This window comes from Mirounga angustirostris, unplaced genomic scaffold, assembly GCF_029215605.1.
Source record: "Mirounga angustirostris isolate CCGP_5_RB_7025 unplaced genomic scaffold, mMirAng1.0.hap1 SCAF_5, whole genome shotgun sequence".
NCBI classification, from domain to species: Eukaryota; Metazoa; Chordata; class Mammalia; order Carnivora; family Phocidae; genus Mirounga; species Mirounga angustirostris.
The window spans coordinates 163,040,544-163,058,452 of NW_026991713.1; the positions used below are offsets into that span (position 1 = coordinate 163,040,544).

Sequence of the window (17,909 nt, forward strand, 5' to 3'; positions counted from 1 at the left end):
CAGAGAGAGGAAGGGGGCTCTCAAGTTTCTGTCTTCTCCTCCCCTAGTTCCCTGATGAGGGGGAGGCACCGCAGAGGAAGGGCAAGGGGGAGATTAGGAACAACATCAAAGCTCCAAAAAAATGAAGTTGCCCTGGCAACCAGAGCACGGGGGCCGGGTCCCTGGAGTCCCTAAAACTGTTAGGAAGACTGAGAGCTAAGCATCCTCACCACCCCCAGCCCTCAATAAATCCATTTTGCTACAACCCTTACTTCTCCCCTCAAGAATAAAAGATCCCGCCTCCCAGCCAGAACCCCAGATTCCCAAGTGTCCTGTCCCACAAGTCCCATACCCCAAATATTTCCAGGCACCTTCCTGTTCCCCTTGGCGTTGAGGCCCCCTCCTCCCTCAACCTCTCACACCCTGGAAGAGAGCAGGAAACAGCCAGGCCGGAGGCAGTGGAAATCCGGCCATTGTTAGAAGTGGGTACTGGCCCAGAAGGGCCAGAGGACTTGCTCTCAAAAAGGGCTAGGGACACTGTGGTAGGGAGGAGATGCAGAACGGGAAGGACAGGGATAGAAACGGCATCTGGCTTTTGGGGCCTCTCTATGACCTGGGCCGCCTTACTTGTCTAGTCCAACTGCATATGCATCATGCACAGGTACAGGACATTTGTAGTGTACAAATAACATTTATTGAGCATGTCAAGTAAGCACCTTACATGCATCTCTCTCGTTCAATCCTTACCACAACTTTATGAGGATTTACTATTACCCTTATCTTGCAGATGAGGAAACAAGCTCAGAAAAGGTTAAGTCTTGCTGAAAGCTGGTCCCCTATGCTAGGCATGAAATAAGCAGGGCAAGATAGTGATCACCACTTCACAGATGAGGTGACTGAGGCATAGAAAGGAAACAGGATTTCTCCAAGGTCAGAGAACAGGATCTTCTCTCCAGTCAGGCCAGTGTGCTTATTACTGTCTTAGCAATTCACCTCAAGCTCATCCCTCTCCTGCGGGAAGCCTCCCTTGACCACTCTAGCCTTTGGGGGGAGCTCCTAGAGCACCCAGCCCAAAACCCAGAGCAAGCTCCTGCAGTACAAGGAAGCCAAGGACCCCGCCCCTTCCCCCCAGGGAATTCCAGGCCAGGCTCCTGGCTAAGCACTTGTTGGAATTCAGGCACAAAAGAGCCTTCAGCAGAGTTGGACTCCCAGGGCAGACAGAGTTCTAGCTCCTTTAAAGCACCTAACAATTTACCATGTGATTATATTCTGTCGTGCATTGTTTCCTGTTATGTTGTTAATTTTGTCTCCTTAGCCCAACTGGAAGCTGGAGGGCAAGAAGTAAGCCTGACTCTCCCGTGGGCCCCAGGGTGCAGAGGGCTCAGAACAGCCTGGGAGATTGATTGACTGCCTTCAGCCAAGCCCTCAGCAGCTCCCAAGCTGCTCAAAACAGGCCCCTTTCTCCATTCTCCTGCCAGCAACCCCGCCAAGCACCCCTCACCCCCACCACACACCCACACACAAAGGCAGGTGCTCACAACTTGCCAAAGCAATCTTCTTGACCTCTTTACCAGCACCCAGCCCAGAATGCCAACCCAGGACCCCAAGCCACATATAAGGGATGCCAACAAACATCACGCAGGGCCTCTTCCTCAAATAATGAATATTTGAGCAATTACCAAAGTCTGTGCTAAATCACAGCCACTTTCTAAAATGGACAATGTTATCACCATTCTGCAGATGAGGAAACCCAAGTCTGTCCCTAAGCTACACTACCAGTACATCTCATCAGCAACACACCACAGGGTTTTGAGTAAGTTTCTTATACTTGGTCTTCTCTTTGGTAAAATGGATTACAGCATAGGGCTGTTGAGAGATTTTTAATGAGATCTCAAACCTAGGAACACTAGGCAGACACTTAGCATATGGATTTTTCCTTCCCTGCCTCCAGGGTCACCACAAGGATTTAATACTTTGGAGATCATCCTACCCCAGCAGCTTGGCTTTAACTGTGAAGAGACACCACTATGGCTATCATTTGTCAAAAGAGAGAGCCCTCTCAGGAACCCAGACCAAAGAATGGAATCAGGGTAAAGATGAAGGTCACAGTAGAGAGAAAAATCCACGAGACAGAAGACAGGAGCCAGAGCCTCCCATCAGGAAAAGCTTCTGAGTATAGCCCTCCTAAAAAGGAAGCTCTTCTCCCCCTCATTCTTAAATCTCATCCCAACTCATTCTCCTCTGGATTCCTGGCCAAGAAGAGATGCCAAGAAACAGGTATGGAGCAGGGGCAAAACTTGATCAAGAACTTAGGTTCAAATCCTGATTCTGCCACTGTGTGACCTTGGGCAACCTCTCTGGGCCTCAATATTCTCAACTGTAAAATGGGAAGACAGCAACAAAAGAGGTCCCCACAGGGTGAATGGAGGGGGAGGTGTCACATGAGAGAACAGATGTAAAGCACTTTGTAAATGACAGATCGCTTGACAAATGTATGAGATTACACCATCTGCAAGAGGTTGGAAGGTAATGATATAGCTGGGAGAAAATATTGCCAGGCATTCCCTAACACAAATGCACACACACACTTCCTTGAAAGGACAAGAAATCCAACCAGACCATGCCTAAAAAACAGGTAAGTGGACCCACCATGGAGATCAAAGGCAAGGGAATCAACACCCAAAGCAATCCAGAGAAAGGGGTATAATCACGGAGAACAGGTAACTGTGAGGGGCAAAGTGAACATGGGAGAAGACCAGAAGAGTGCAAACCCATCTGATTAGCTCAAGCACCCTAGGGCGTGACCCCCATGACATCAAAGACCCTGTCACCTGATGTTCCCCCATCAGACAGACATAATGAAGGAAGAGGAACAAGGTGGCAGCAAAAGGCACGGCTAGCCAGAGGATGACCACTGGCCCACTGGGCTTCATCCTGAGGAGAGGGCCTACCCAGGCCCAGTTCCTCAAAAAGGAGCACCCTTTCTTCTCAATGCTAGATACAGGGACCCGCGCCCCTGCACCCCGTGTCTCACCTGGTAGGGGTCACTATGGTGCCCCAGCGCTTCCGCCTCCTCCTGGGGTCCTCCAGCGGCTCTGCCAAGCAGGGAGAGGGGCAAGGAGACCTTCCCCCTTGCCACCTCTTCCTCGGCTTTCGCCCTTCCTGAGGGGCGGGCCCGGGAAGCCTCCCCTGGAGGGGGGGGGGTGACAACCTGATCTGACCTCGCGGTCCAGTCCTCCTCCTCCTCGAGGGCGACAGTTGCTGAATCCCGGATTTCTGGTTGTGGGGTCTGAACCCCAGATATTTGAACGAAGGGAGGCTGAATTTGATATCTGAACGCGCGGGGAATGAACCCCGGATACTGGTGCACGCAGGGGCCTGAACCCCAGATTTTTGAAATCCTATGAAACAGAGCCCCAGGTTTAGAGAGGTTGGGACCCGAGTCCTGGATATGTTGGGTCTGAGGGGCTGATACCCGGATATTTGAGAAGCGAGGGGTCAAGCCCGGAAATTCGCGACCGAAGGGCCTGAGCCCCAGGTCTTCGGCCACCGACAGGGGGCCCACCCCGAGGACGTCCGGCCGCACGGCCCCTCTCACGCCGGGGTCCGAGGGTGACAGCCCTCACTCCCGCCCCGGCCTCCTCCCTTCTCCCTTCTCTCTCCTGGGGGTAGCTGACAGATTGTAGCTAAGGACGGTCCCCGCGCCTTCTCTCCCTCTCCTCTTCTCAGTCTCAGCCTCTCTCCGCACCACGGCCCCGGTCTCGTCCCGGTCTCCCTCTCCCTCTTCCTCCCAATTCCAAGATGGAGACCGGGCGGGAGCGCGCAGGCGCGGTAGGGACGCCGGGCCAAAGGGGGCGGAGCCTCAAATGAAATAGCCCCGCCCCTCTATCCTCACTGCTGGGGCCAGGGAGATGGGCAGCCACCGAGTCAGAGTGCGCGCGCGCTCCGCCACGCGGACCCTCGATGGGAGGAGGCGGGGAGAAGGGCTAGGCTTGGAGGGGGAGGAGCTCAGCACGCAGTCCGACAACTGGCCGTGGAGAGGGCTGCAGCGCATGCGCTCGTCCCGCCTTAGCGCTGAGCCCGAGCTTGTTGCTAGGGGAAGCTTTGAGGGGGCGCGAGTGGAAGGAAAGCAGCAGCCGGGATCTGCGCCTGCGTATAAGGTAGCGGTTGGGAGGGGCAAGGGAAGGAGACTTGCTGGGCGCAGAAAAGGCGGGAAAATGGACTGCTCTGGTTAGTAACTATACAGCCAGGGCGTGGGCTCCCAAGTTCGAGGACTCTTTGCTGGGAAAACTCAATCTGTCAAATCCCTTCAGGAAGCAAGCCGTTCACAATTGCATGACCTGCACAAGGTCACACAGCATTTATGTCAAAGCATCCCCATGGTTCTCTCAACTAGTTGGAACTATCGATTTTCTTTCATAGAAAAAAACAAGACATAAGGTGGCAGAGCTGCGATCAAAACCAGGTGTTTTCCAAAGACAAGTCACAAGAGAGGATAGAGCTGCAGTAATCCAGATATGCCAGCCTGTATCCCAAACTGAAGAGTCAACAAGGAAAAGTCCCCCAAACCTGTCTACCCTGAAATTCCCACCTCAACCCAATCCCCAATAAACATCCTGGGCAACACTGGGCAAAAAAGCCTTTTATTTTCCCCCACATTCCAGCTCTCCATTTTTTGTAACATTTCTTCCAACTTAGAACAAAGTCTGGAGAAGTTGATTCACACCTGGAGAAAAAGAAGATAAAAACAAGGGCAGAGGATGCCTGGGTGGCTCAGTAGGTTAAGCGACTGCCTTTGGCTCAGGTCATGATCCTGGAGTCACAGGATCGAGTCCCGCATCAGGCTCCCTGCTCAGCAGGCAGTCTGCTTCTCCCTCTGACCCTCCCCCCTCTCATGTGCTCTCTCTTTCTCTCATTCTCTCTCTCAAATAAATAAAATCTTTAAAAAAAAAAAAAAAAACACAAGGGCAGAGGGGCGCTTGGGTGCCTCAGTCCGTTAAATGTCTGCCTTCAGCTCAGGTCATGATCCTGGAGTGCTGGGATCGAGCCCCACGTTGTCAGGCTCCCTGCTCAGCGGGGAGTCTGCTTCTCCCTCTGCCTCTGCTCCTCCCCCTGCTCGTGCTCTCTCACTCACTCTCTCAAATAAATAAAATTAAAAACCAAAAAAACAGGGCAGATCAGAGGGCTGTTGGGGGAAGCTCTGGGATGGCTGCAAAGAATGAGGAAGGAGCAGAGGAAGTGGGTACAAGCACTCATCCCAACTGGGTGCGTGGCTTCAGGACCCCAGGATCTGCTAGGAGCCAGAAAGCCTTCATTTCCCAGTCCACTCAGATCTAAGAAAAGCTAGGAGGGTTCCACCATCTCCTATCCCAAGTAGGTGGAGCCTAGCCCTGAGCAAAATAAGCAAAGTTGATCTTAAGCATCCAGTTCCTCTGGCCAGAGCCCTTCCCTGGGCTTGGTCTGTTTCCACTTCTGCCATGGCTATCTCCTAGGGTACAGCAGCTAGTCACTGAAGCTGAGAACAGTTTAAGAGCTGGGTGCATAACAGATAACTCTCAAATTATATGACCTCCACCTCACAGAGTGAGACTTTTTTACAGAAATATCTTTTTCCTTAATGAGCGGACACATGGACTAGTTAGCCAATATGTTCCCCGCCCACTGCCACCTTTGTGAGGTGTGTTCCTCCAAAGATCCTGTTAGCAAAATCAACTTTTTCTAAATGCAATGAAGGCTGATGGAAAAGAGAAAGTGTATGTAAAATGCTTGGGCATATGCTATGTGCCTAGTAAATGCGCATCATCAATCCTTTTGTGCTGTTCAAGGTGAGTTTTACAAAATTTGCATCATAAAACTGGGTATCAGAATTTCAGGACAAAAGCAAGGCAAACCTAATTCATATCCAGGATGCATCATCAAATGTGAACCCTGTTAACTCACCACTGTTGCCAAAAAGCTTGGATGTGAACTACAGCTATGGATGAATCTTAAAATCAGAATGTTAACCGCAAGAAGTCAGTCACACAAGAATATGTACGATTCCATCTACATAAAGTGTAAAAATAAGTAAAACCAAACCATATTGTTTAGGAATGACTCTATCTCAGTTATAATTGCCACCTCCACCCCACCCCCTACTCCCACAGGACTGGGGCGAAGAACCTTACCTGAGAACAAGATGGGAACTAGGCCAGTGCCCTCAGAGCCGGGTTCTAGACCAGTGGGACTCCCGGCGTGGGTGGAAGCACACAGCAGTGAGACAGCAGAGAAGGCCACAGAAGAGAAGCAGGAAGGAGCCCAAAACAAGCAGTCTGGAGCCACACAGAGCCAGCTCCTCCTAAGGATGGCCAAAGGGAGGGAAGGAGGAATGAATGAGAGGGAAGGAGGGTGGAGAATCTTCCTCTGGGAAGACATCTTATCCCCGGGGCCAAGAGCTATAGAGAGAAGCCCCCATGAGGGGAGAGGGCTCTCTACATCCAGTGAGCAACCAAAGGGAAAATGTAATTTCTATACAAGCTAATTGTCTCAACGGTCTATGAACTGCTTTCTTGCCCAACCATTGAAGTGAACCCCCATAATGTCTCCATTAGATAGGAAATTCACTACTGCCCACATTTTAAATGTGCTCAAGCAGGGCCCGATCTGGAAACCGTATTTTCTCTGATTCTAAGCTCCCAGGTGATGCTCCTTGCCAGGTCTTTGCAAATGTGAGAGAAAAGCACATAGCAGCCTCCTAACTCTAACCTCTAACTGGTCTGTCTCCTCTACTCCGTCTCTCTCACCCAGCACCAATGGCCCCCATGGCCTGCAGGATCAAGTCGCAGTGTTTTAGCCCCAAGTCGCGGTGCCTCACAATCAGGCCCCTGCCTCTCCCCCTCGGTCATTCCTAAGCCCCTCCTCATGGAGCACCCTCGAAGGCTGAACACTTCAATCTCCAGGCCTGTGCTCGTGCTGGTCCTTTTGCCTGGAATGTGTTTCCCCTCTCCTGAACCCCCTCTATCGCATTCTCAGCCCACATCTTCCTCCTCTTCAAGGGTCACCCTGAAAGGGCAGACAAAGCCTGGGACTGCAGTCAGAAGGCATAGGTTGAAATCCTGGGTCTGCCACTTATCCAGTTGTGTGGCCTTGGGCAATTCACTCCCTCTCTCTAAGCCTGTTTCCTCATCTGTAAAATGGGATAATAACAGCTACCTCAAAAGGCTATTTTAAGGTCAGATGAGATAATGAACCTGAAAGCACTTTGTACATTATAAACTACTGTACACAGTTCTCTTTCTTAAACGCCACCTTCTCTGTGAAGCACTCTCCATAAGTGTTCAAGTTAGGGTTAATTGCTCCCTACTCCATGTTTGAATAACACTTTGCTCACATCTCTATGATAGCGATTAGCCCATTCTGCCTCTTCTTACAGCTTCTGCATTCCTTTAAGGTGGAGATCATATTTTATTCTGTGTAAAGACAATCATTAATAGTAATAGCTGTCACTCACCCAATCTCTATTATGTAGCAGGCGTTGTACTGGGCACCTGACATTCATTCTCATTCATCTTTATTTGTTGGCATCAGGAGATAGTATCATGTTTTCCATTTTACAGATGAGGAAGCTGAGGCTCAGAGAAGCTCAGATGCTTGCTCAAGGTCACACAGCCTCTGAGGCAGAATTATAGACTATGAAACCCCAACAACCTGAGGCTCTTACCGAGGTGAGCAACTTGGTGAGCACAAGGCCTTCGTGGCTCCAGACCCCGATACACTCCTCAGCCATCTCAGGACTCAAGGTGGCATTTCCTGCTCCCTCCTCTGAGCAGGAGAGGGGTGGCTGGCTGGAGGGCAGGATTCCTGGAGCAGCACTAAAATACAGGCAGGTTCCTGGGGTCCTTTCTGTGGTCACCCTGGCAGTAATGAGGACGGGCTCTCTTGCAGAAGATCCTATGAGAGGCAAAGGACAGGCAGTGGAAAAAGATGGAGGGTGGGGTGGAAGCCATTCATCTTCAGACTTCCATTCATTTCTAAGGCTTCCTTCAGTAACAGCTGTTTTGGCATTGAGTCTATTCAATAAAGTTCTCTATATACTATCCCTGTGCCCTTGAGAAATGACAGTAACTATGTACCAATTTAAACAAAAAATTAAGTTTGCTTGCAATCAATAAAACAATCATGCCAATACTCACAAAGTTGCAGTGAAACTGGGGCAGATACACATTGCCAATGTCAGTCTGTATAAACGAGCCTGTCCTTTTTAAGAAAGCAGTCCCTACTAGGTACCAAAATCCATGAATAGGTTCACACCCCATTCCAAATTAGCAGGGAAATTTAGTCAATGGCCTTGGGACAATTTCCATTTGGGGAAAAAAAAAGTTAGACTCATCTCACACTACAAAATAAAGTCCAGATGTGTTAGAGATCTATACAAACACATTAAACCAAACAAAACCCAAAGAAAATACAGAAGAATATTTTCTAAGTTTAAAGTGGGGGAAGGCCTTCCCTAAAAAAGACATAAGACCTATAAGCCTGAGTAAAGGGTGAGAGCAATAAACTTAACCTTGTAACAGTTGAAGGCTTCTCTATGATGAAAGATAAAAAAAAAAAAAAAAAGTAACAGAATGGATGAAAATATCTATCCATTTTTTGTAAAGATTTATTTACTGGGGGGAAAGGCAGCAGGAGAGACTCTTTAAGCCGACTCCCCTCTGAGCGAGGAACCCATGGGACTTGATCTCATAACCCATGAGATCCTCACCTGAGCCAAAACCAAGACTTGGATGCTTAACAGACTGAGCCACCCAGGTGCCCCAAAATGCCTATATTTAATTGGGAAAAAGGTTAACAATCCAGAATATATAAGGATCTTCTAAAAATCAAAAAGATAAAACAAGCAACTTAAAAGACAAATGAGCAAAGTATATGAACAGGAAATTCATGGAGGCATGAAAACGGCCAAATAAACCTAACAAGAAGATGTTCAACCTCACTAACAATCAGAAGAAAGTAAATGAAAACAATCAGGCAATTTCTTTGGTCATTAAATTGGTAAAAATTAAAAAGACTGATAATAACAAGAGTTGCTGAAGATGTGGGGAAATGGGCACTCTCAATGAGTGACACCTTTTAGAAGACAATGTAGCTGTACCTGTTACAATTTTAAATGGGTACAGATTATGACTGAAAGATGCCCATCAAACTGTGGACACTGCAGGGGAGGTGGGACGGATTGTTACATGTGCTTTGTATACTTCTTTGTGATACGAATCCACAACAAAACACATTTGTCTATTAAAAAAAGGTCCATACCCTTTGACTCAGTAATACCACTTACAGAAACTCATCGTAAGGAAAGGATTCAAAAGAAAGATGCCGGGGCGCCTGGGTGGCTCAGTCGTTAAGCATCTGCCTTCGGCTCAGGTCATGATCCCAGGGTCCTGGGATCAAGTCCCACATCAGGCTCCCTGCTCAGCAGGAAGCCTGCTTCTCCCTCTCCCACTCCCCCTGCTTGTGTTCCTGCTCTCACTATCTCTCTATCAAATAAATAAATAAAATCTTTAAAAAAAAAAAAAGATGCCAAGTATACCAAGATGTTTATTGTGACTTCACCAAAAAAAAAAAAGGAAGCAATAGAGATGTTTAACACTAGGAAAAGCATTACAAATGATGGCCCAAGCACTTAATGGATCACCTTACATCCATTAAAATAATAACATTCAGGCCAGGCAGAAAAAAAAAAAATGATGTCATAAGCGAAAAAAGAGAAATACAAACCAGGATGTATCATACATACATATTGATATATATATATATATATCAATATCATAATGACAACTAAGAAATGCACATGCAAAACTGTCTAAGAGAACCACCCCCCGTTTCTCTATGTTCCCCAGATTGAATCAGTCACCATGTCCTGTCAATCCACTGCCAATATCTCTCTCAGATCAGTCCCCTTCTTCAACGGCATTGTCTTAGCTAGGGTGTCCTCATCATCGTTCTATTGCAACCACCTCCTACCTGCTCTTCCTGCCATTGGACACACTTTTACCAGGCAGTCAGCCAACAGAGTGTGATCTTTTTAAAACAACAACAAAACCTTACTATTTTCCTGACAAAAATTTTGAGTTTGCCCAATGTACTAGATAAAGTTCAACTACCTGAGCTTGGCACACAAGACCCTCCAGAGGATTCTCTCTGCTTCCTCAAACACATCTCTTGCCACTCATTCAACACTCCTTCCCCTGCACCAGTCAAACTGAACCCCCTGAAGCTCTCAAACATGCCATTATGGTCCCCATCTGCATGCCTTTGCATATGCTTGTCCCTCTGGCTGGAAGAGCACACTCCTAAACCTCCATCAAGCCTCAGCTCAGGCACTGAATCCTTGGAAAAGCCTCTTCACTAACCCTGTTTGACAGACTCCTGAGTATTCCCACTGTACCTTGTGTGCTACTTTACATACTGAAAGGTATTTAATTCTGTTCACATCTGTATCCTTGCTAGACTGTAAGCAGCTTGAGGTGAGGACCCATGTCTTACACATCTCTATATTCCCCATGCTTGGTACATAGTAGGTGCTCAGTAATTATTGCTTAGATGGTGCAATCACAGGTGGATTATTTTTTATTTTGTTCAGAATAATCTTTGATGATATTATTCTGTTTCTGACCATCATAAAAAGAACAGGGCTTAACGACTGATCCACCCAGGTGCCCCTAAATACAAGTCTCTTATCTGATGTTTGCATCAGATAAGATGCAGAAGCAGAACTTGAGAAGCTGATCCTAAAATCCGTATGGTAATTAAAGGGATCTGGAATAAGCAAAATAATTTTTACAAATAAGAACAAAGTTGGAGGACTCATATTTTCTGATTTCAAACTTAATACAAAGCTGCAGTAATTAAGAGTGTGGTGCTACCATAAGGACAGACACATAAATCAATGGAATAAAACTGAGAGTCCAGAAATAAACCTATATATACATCTATGGTCAATTGATTTTCAATAAGGGTGCCAAGACTATTCAAAGGGAAAGAACAGTCTTTTCAATAAAACATGCTGGCACAACTGGATGGCCACTTGCAAAAGAATGAAGTTGGACCCCATCCTCACACCGTTCACAAAAATCAACTCAAAATGAATCATAGAGCTAAATGTAAGAGTTAAAACTATAAAATTTTAGTAGAAAATATAGGGGTAAATCTTCATGAGGTTGAGTTAGGCAAAGCCTGCTTACTAAAAGCACAAGCAACTAAAGAAAAAATAAACTTGTGGCGCCTGGGTGGCTCAGTTGGTTAAGTGTCTGCCTTCGGCTCAGGTCATGATCCTGGGGTCCTGGGCTCAAGCCCTGCAGTGGGCTCCCTGCTCAGTGGGAAGTCTGCTTCTCCCTCTGCCCCTCCCCTGCTCATGCTCTCTCTCTCTCAAATAAATAAATAAAATCTTAAAAAACAAAACAAAACACCATCAATAAAGTGAAAAGACAACCCAGAGAATGGGAGAAAATATTTGCAAATCATACATCAGATAAGAGACTTGTATTTAGGGGCACCTGGGTGGATCAGTCGTTAAGCATCTGCCTTCGGCTCAGGTCATGATCCCAGAATCCTGGGATCGAGCCCCACATCAGGCTCCCTGCTCCACGGGAAGCCTGCTTCTCCCTCTCTCACTCTCCCTGCTTGTATTCCCTCTCTCGCTCTCTCTCTCTGTCAAATAAATAAATAAAAATCTTTAGAAAAAAAAAAGAGAGACTTGTATTTAGAAAATATAAAGAACTCATATAACTCAATAATTAAAAGGCAAATTATCCAATTTTTTTTAAAAGGCAAAACTCCGAATATACATTTCTTGAAAGAAGACAGACAAATGACCAAGGAGGGCATAAAAAAAATGCTCAGTATCATTAACCATGCCAATCAGAACCACAGTGAGATACTACTTCCCAAAGACTAAGATGGCTAGAATAAAAAAAAGACAGATAATAACAAGTGTTGGCAAGGACGTGGAGAAACTGGAACTCACACACTACTGGGGGGAAGCAAAATGGTGCAGCCACTTTGGAAAATGGTCTCACAGTTCCTCAAAAGATTAAACGCAGAGTTACAATATGACCCAGCAATTCCACTTCTAGGTATTTCACTTCCCCCAGGAGAAATGAAAATGTATGATCATACAAAATCTTGCATGCGAATGTTGACAGCAGCATTGTTCGTAACAGTCAAAAAGTAGATACAACCCAAATGTCAAACAACTGATGAGTAGATAAATAAGATGTGGAATATCCATACAATGTGTTATTCAGCAATAGAAACACAAAGTACTGATACGTGCTATGACATGGATGAACCTTGAAAACATACTGATTGAAAGAAGCCAGTCACAAAAGAGCACACATTGTATGAAATGTTCAGAATGAGCAAATCTACAGAAAAAGAAAGGTATATAGTTGCCTGGGTCTGGGAGGTTAGGAGGAAAAGGGGAGTGACCGCTAATGGGTACAGGATTTCTTTTGAGATAATGAAACGCTCTAAAATTGATTGTGGTGATAGTTGCACACTTTTGTGACAATACGTAAAGCCACTGAATTGCACATTTTAAATGTGTGAATTTTGGGGCGCCTGGGTGGCTCAGTCGGTTGAGTGTCTGCCTTCGGCTCAGGTCATGATCTCAGGGTCCTGAGATCGAGCCCCACATCGGGCTCCCTGCTCAGTGGGGAGCCTGCTTCTCCCTCCCTCCCGCTCATGTGCTCTCTCTCTCACTCACTCTTTCTCTCAAATAAATAAAATCTTAAAAAAAAATTTTAAAAATGTGTGAATTTTGTTATATGATCATATCTCAATAAAGCTGATATACATATATTTACAAAATAAAAAACAGGAAAAATGATCTCAAGTCTGTATATTATCAGACACCTTCCTTTACTCTCATTCTTTGACCACACACATGTACACCTGGACATCAGAGACCTCCCCCCGCCACACACACACACACACACACACACGCACACACACACGAAATTCACAAGGGAATCTTAGAATTGGAAAGGACCTCAGAAGGCAGAAAGTTCCACCTTTCTCTCCTCCCTTTTCATTTCCCCAATTTCAGACAAGGAACCTGAGCCCAAATCTCACACAGGAATCAATGGCACCCACTGATTCCCCCCCTCCCCCCATCATTTCCCCAGAAGAGTCTCAGCCCTGTGGGAATGGATGATGTCTAATTTTTTTCTGTATCCTCCATAGCACATGGCGCTGTGGTAAGAACAGAGCAGGCACTCAGGACACTTGCTTAACTGAAGAGGACATGCTTGAATATCCCTGAGGAAAAAGAAGGTGTCTCTAAGAGAAGAAAGCAATAGGGATGAAGAGTGAAAAGAAAGAACATTAGGTCAAATCTACCCCATCTCATCGCACCTCCAAGGATGAACCTCAGAGCTGGAAGGGAAGAGAGAAAACACTTAGAGGGAACCCACATAGTGTCACTGTGTTCACTGAAAGTATCTAGTCCTTACTACAGCAGAAGTGACTAAGGTCTTGGGATATGCCCAAGGTAACCAGGCTGGGGAGGTCAGAGACAGAACCCATCCCTAAGTGTTCTGACACCCAACCCACAGTCCTCCTTGATCTCACCTTTCAATCCCATCTGACTAGCCAGGACCGTGGCTTGGAATGTCTGTGTCTTGTTCCTGTCTGGACCATCTCCGAAGTTCAAGGTGGTCAGTAAGCCCACGACTTGAGGCCCACGCCACTTCCCTGTGACTGTCCCATTCACCGGGCACAGGGTCAGCTGGCCAAAAGATCTCAAGAAAGAGACCCAGTCCTGTGTGCAAAAGAAAGGTGGAAGAGAGGTGAGAGATTAGCAGCATGAGCAGGCCTGTGCGAAAAGGACGAAGAAGATACTCACCTGAGGGATGTCAGGGCTGCGCAAGCCAGTCCTGTGGGTGAGGAGGAAGCTGCCAAGGCCCAGGCCTGAAAGGCCAAGAAGCAGCAGGATCAAAGTGGCACAGACCAGAGGTGGGTGGTGGGCCAGACAGAGATGCAGGTTGTGCCCTGCCTGGCAGCTGCCCATGGAGAGGAGAGGGGTCCGGGCCTCCACGGAGAGCCTGCTGGAGGACAGGAAGGAAGAACTGGACAAGAGCCTGCCAGTCAGAAGGCACTTACCCATTTTATTCAAAGGGAAGTTAAAGCACTGAAAAGACAAGGGACTTGCCCAAGGCCACACAGCCAGTTAGTGGCAGCGCCAGAACAAGAATCCAGGGCTCTTAACTCCAAGTGTTCATCCCCATGCACCACTCAATAAATGTTTGCTGTACTTCATTTCTGAAGTAATCAAGGCAGAAGCGAAACAGAGCACACTGTGCTGGAAAGAGGAACCCAAAAGGAGAATTCTTAAGGGGAGCAATTCAGGAGGCAGCTGTTCTGGGGCTAGGGTTTGGCTGAAGAATGGTTCCATCCAATAGCCTAGACAAAGGAAGTGTCTGATGAAAAGAACTCCACTCTGGAGCAAAAACGGTTCAATCTGTATCCTCCTCTGCTACTCACTGGCTATGTGAGGAAAATCAGTTAACCTTTGGGAGCTTACGGATCCGTGAAAGAATGCCAAATAATGAGGACCAAAATGTGACAGAGAAAGCAGTTTTGTATAGTACTCGGCCTTGCAGGAACTCAACAATGTCCATTTCCTTTGCATTTCACTGTTTCATACTGATCTTTAAAACCAGGTGAAGCAAGGCAATAAATACTGTGGTGGAAACTGAGGTTCGGGGACTTTCACAAAGGCGTGGCAGGGCCAAGGTCTGAAACCCGTCTTCTGCTCCCAGGTAGTGTTACTTCTCCCAAGCGAGAAGCGATAGCCCGATGAAAAGGAACCTCTGGAAGACGGGATAAACATATGGGGTGGGGGGAGAAGGAGGGCTCCAGGGAAATGCAGGTGTCACAGATGCCCAGTCCCTGCCCTGCCTCCCGTCCCGGCACATCTGGAAAGGGGGAGAAAGCACGAAGGGGGAGGGCAGAGCCGGAGTTCTGCGGCTGGCGGTGCCCCTGAGCCTCCCCTCCCCCCGCAAGGCCCCTCCTGCAGGAACTCAACACCCGCAACATCCCTTCCCGGTCCTGCGGCGTCGGGTCCGCCTGCCGCTCCCCCTCACCACTCGGAGCCGTGCGGAGGCCGGCGCCCCCCGCGACGTCACGCGTGGAGCAGCGAAGGGGCGGGGTCCGTGCTCCCCCCACCAACCCCCACCCACGCGGTGGGGATTCGCATGCGCGGTGTCTACGCGGGCAGCAGCCCGGCCCCTCCCAGGCCGGCTTGGGGGGTACCAAGAAGGAACCCAGTGAAGGGGCAACGGAGAGGAAACTACTCCGCGGTAGGTGAGTAAGAGGGAGAGAAGGCAAAGGAGCCGATTGTGGGGACGTTGTTAGAACTGTAAAGCCTCACTCCGGAGACACTGTGGGGCGTTTCAACGAGAATCGCGTCGCAGGCATTTTTCTGTTGCTCGTCCCCCTCCCGCGCCAATCGCACAGCCCGGCCGCGCCCAGGTTCCGGATCTGAGTTTGGGGTCCGCCTGGGGGCGGAACTCCAGCCCTGCGATTCTGGCCTTCCGGACTCTTTGAGCTCGGCTCTTCTCGGCAGCCCCAACGTCTGCACCTTATGCTTGGCCCCTGGTTTTAGTGAGTCCTTAATGCATAGGATCCTACAGCTGCCAGACTGTTTAATAGAGACCATCTCATTTCATTTCTGCCGTATTTTAGAGATGAGAACACCGACGTCCCCCTTACCTGAAATAGCAGGACGGATGGAGCCAAGAACCCGGGGTTCAAATCCTAACTTTGTGCCTGCCTCTGCACAAGCCATAACCGTGCTCTTTTTGGGGGAGCTGAGTTTGTTAAAGGGGTTCAACCCACCTACCTCACTGGTTGGATGGGAAGCTTAAGAAACAAAGTGTGGGAAAACATGGGCCCAGTGTGCACTGAGCACAAAACCGCGCTGGACAAAAATGCTCTTTGAAACAAAATCTTAGTACTCAACTCTACTGAGGCTCCGTTAAGACAGAGACAAGGTCATTCCTGTACCACCCGCTCCGCAAAAGTTTATGGCCCCAAATCCTTTCCCATGTGGTAAAATGATATTCAACAAGGGTGCCAGGACCATTCCATGAGGTAAATCTACTCTTTTCAACAAACAGTATTGGGAAACCTGGATATTCACATGTGAAAGAATGAAGTTAAACCTTTACCTTATACACCATATACAGAAGTTAATTCATAATGCACCAAAGAACTACCTGTAAGAGCTGAAAGTATAAAACTCTTAGAAGAAAACAGGAAAGCTTCATGACATTGGATTTGGCAATGATTTCTTGGGCATGACAGCCAAAGCACAGACAGCAAAAGAAAAAAGATAGGTAAGTTGGACTACATCAAAATTTAAAATTTCTGTGCGTCAAAGTACGCAACAGAGTGAAAAGGCAACCCATGGAATGGGAGGAAATATCTGCAAAGCATGTATCTGCTAAAGAGTAAATAATAATATAGAATATGTAAAGAACTCTTACAATGTAACACAGGAACAAAAATCCTGGTTAAAAAATAGGCAAAGGACTTGAAGGTATTTCTCCAAAGATATACAAATGGCCAATAGGCACATGAAGAGAAACTCAACATTACTAATCATTAGGGAACTGCAAATGAAAACCACAATTAGATACATCTCACAGCTATTGGATGGCTATTATTAAAAAAAAAAAGGAAAGTGTTAACAAGGCTGTGGAGAAATTAGAACCCTTTTGCATTGTGGGTGGGAACTTAAAATGGTACAACCACTAGGGAAAACAGAATGGTGGCTCTTCAGAAAATTAAAACTAGAATTATGAGAGGCACCTGGCTGGCTCAGTTGGTGGAGTGTGTGATTCCTGATCTCGGGGTTGTGAGTTTGAGTCCCACATTGGGTGTAGAGATTACTTAAAAAAAAAATCTTAAAAAAAATAGAATTACCATACTATCCAGCAATTCCACTTTGGGGTACATACCCCAAAGAATTGAAAGTAAAATCTCTAAAAAATACTTGTATACCCATGTTCATAGCAGCATTATTCACAAGAGCTAAAAGGTGGAAGCAACCCAAGGGTCCATGAACAGATGAATGGATAGAGAAAATATGGTATATACATACAATGAAATATTATTCAGCCTTTAAAAGGAAGGAAATTCTTTTTTATATATATATTTATTTATTTGACAGAGAGAGAGAGATCACAAGCGGGGGGCTGGGGGGGCAGAGGGAGAGGAAAAAGCAGGCTCTTGGGTGGAGCAGGGAGCCCAATGCGGGGCTGGATCCCAGGACCCCAGGATCATGACCTGAGCCACCCAGGCACCCCTAAAAGGAAGGAAATTCTGATACATACTATAACATGGATGAAACTTGAGGACATTTTACTAAGTGAAATAAGCCAATCACAAAAAGAAATACTAGGGACGCCTGGGTGGCTCAGTCGGTTAAGCGTCTGCCTTCAGCTCAGGTCATGATCCCAGGGTTCTGCTCCACGGGGAGCCTGCTTCTCCCTCTGCCTCTGCCTCTCTCTCTCTCTATCTCTCATGAATAAATAAATAAAAAATCTTTTTAAAAAAAAGAGAAATACTATAAGATTTCACTGATAAGAGGTATAGAATAGTCAAATTCATAGAGACAGAAAGTAGAATGGTGGCTGCCAGGGGGTGGGGGGGGGTGGGGACAGGAATGGGGAGTTACTGTTTCATGGGTACAGAGTTTCAGTTTTGCAAGATGAAAAGAATTCTGGAGATGAATGATGGTAATGGTTGCACAAGGTGAATGTAATTAACACTACTGAATTTCTACACTTAAAAATGTACACATAGGGGCGCCTGGGTGGCTCAGTCGTTAAGCGGTGCCTTCGGCTCAGGTCATGATCCCAGGGTCCTGGGATCGAGTCTCA

General features: G+C 47.1%; 1 protein-coding gene and 1 long non-coding RNA gene across 7 annotated transcripts in view; one reads left to right on the top strand and one right to left on the bottom strand.

The window, feature by feature from the left end:
• Window positions 1–15,248, bottom strand: part of TMEM219 (transmembrane protein 219) — a 15,429-nt gene extending 181 nt beyond the window's left edge. The window contains exons 1-6 of one of the 4 annotated variants that reach the window (XM_045875286.3): window positions 15,108–15,248; window positions 13,868–14,069; window positions 13,594–13,783; window positions 7,679–7,908; window positions 6,147–6,316; window positions 4,610–4,705 (exon numbers count right to left, since the gene is read on the bottom strand). In XM_045875286.3, the coding sequence (XP_045731242.1) occupies window positions 6,179–6,316; window positions 7,679–7,908; window positions 13,594–13,783; window positions 13,868–14,032 (723 nt within the window). In that variant the 5' untranslated portion in view covers window positions 14,033–14,069; window positions 15,108–15,248 and the 3' untranslated portion in view covers window positions 4,610–4,705; window positions 6,147–6,178. Of the gene's footprint in view, window positions 1–4,609; window positions 4,706–6,146; window positions 6,317–7,678; window positions 7,909–13,593; window positions 13,784–13,867; window positions 14,500–15,107 lie in introns of those variants that run through there. The other 3 variants (XM_045875287.3, XM_045875284.3, XM_045875285.3) reach the window with 3 other exon arrangements.
• LOC135364568 (uncharacterized) overlaps window positions 15,213–17,909 on the top strand; it is a 25,724-nt gene continuing 23,027 nt past the window's right edge. For 2 of the 3 annotated variants that reach the window (XR_010411955.1, XR_010411953.1), the window contains exon 1: window positions 15,321–16,361. This is a non-coding gene — a long non-coding RNA (uncharacterized LOC135364568). Of the gene's footprint in view, window positions 16,362–17,909 lie in introns of all 3 variants that reach the window. The other variant, XR_010411954.1, reaches the window with a different exon arrangement.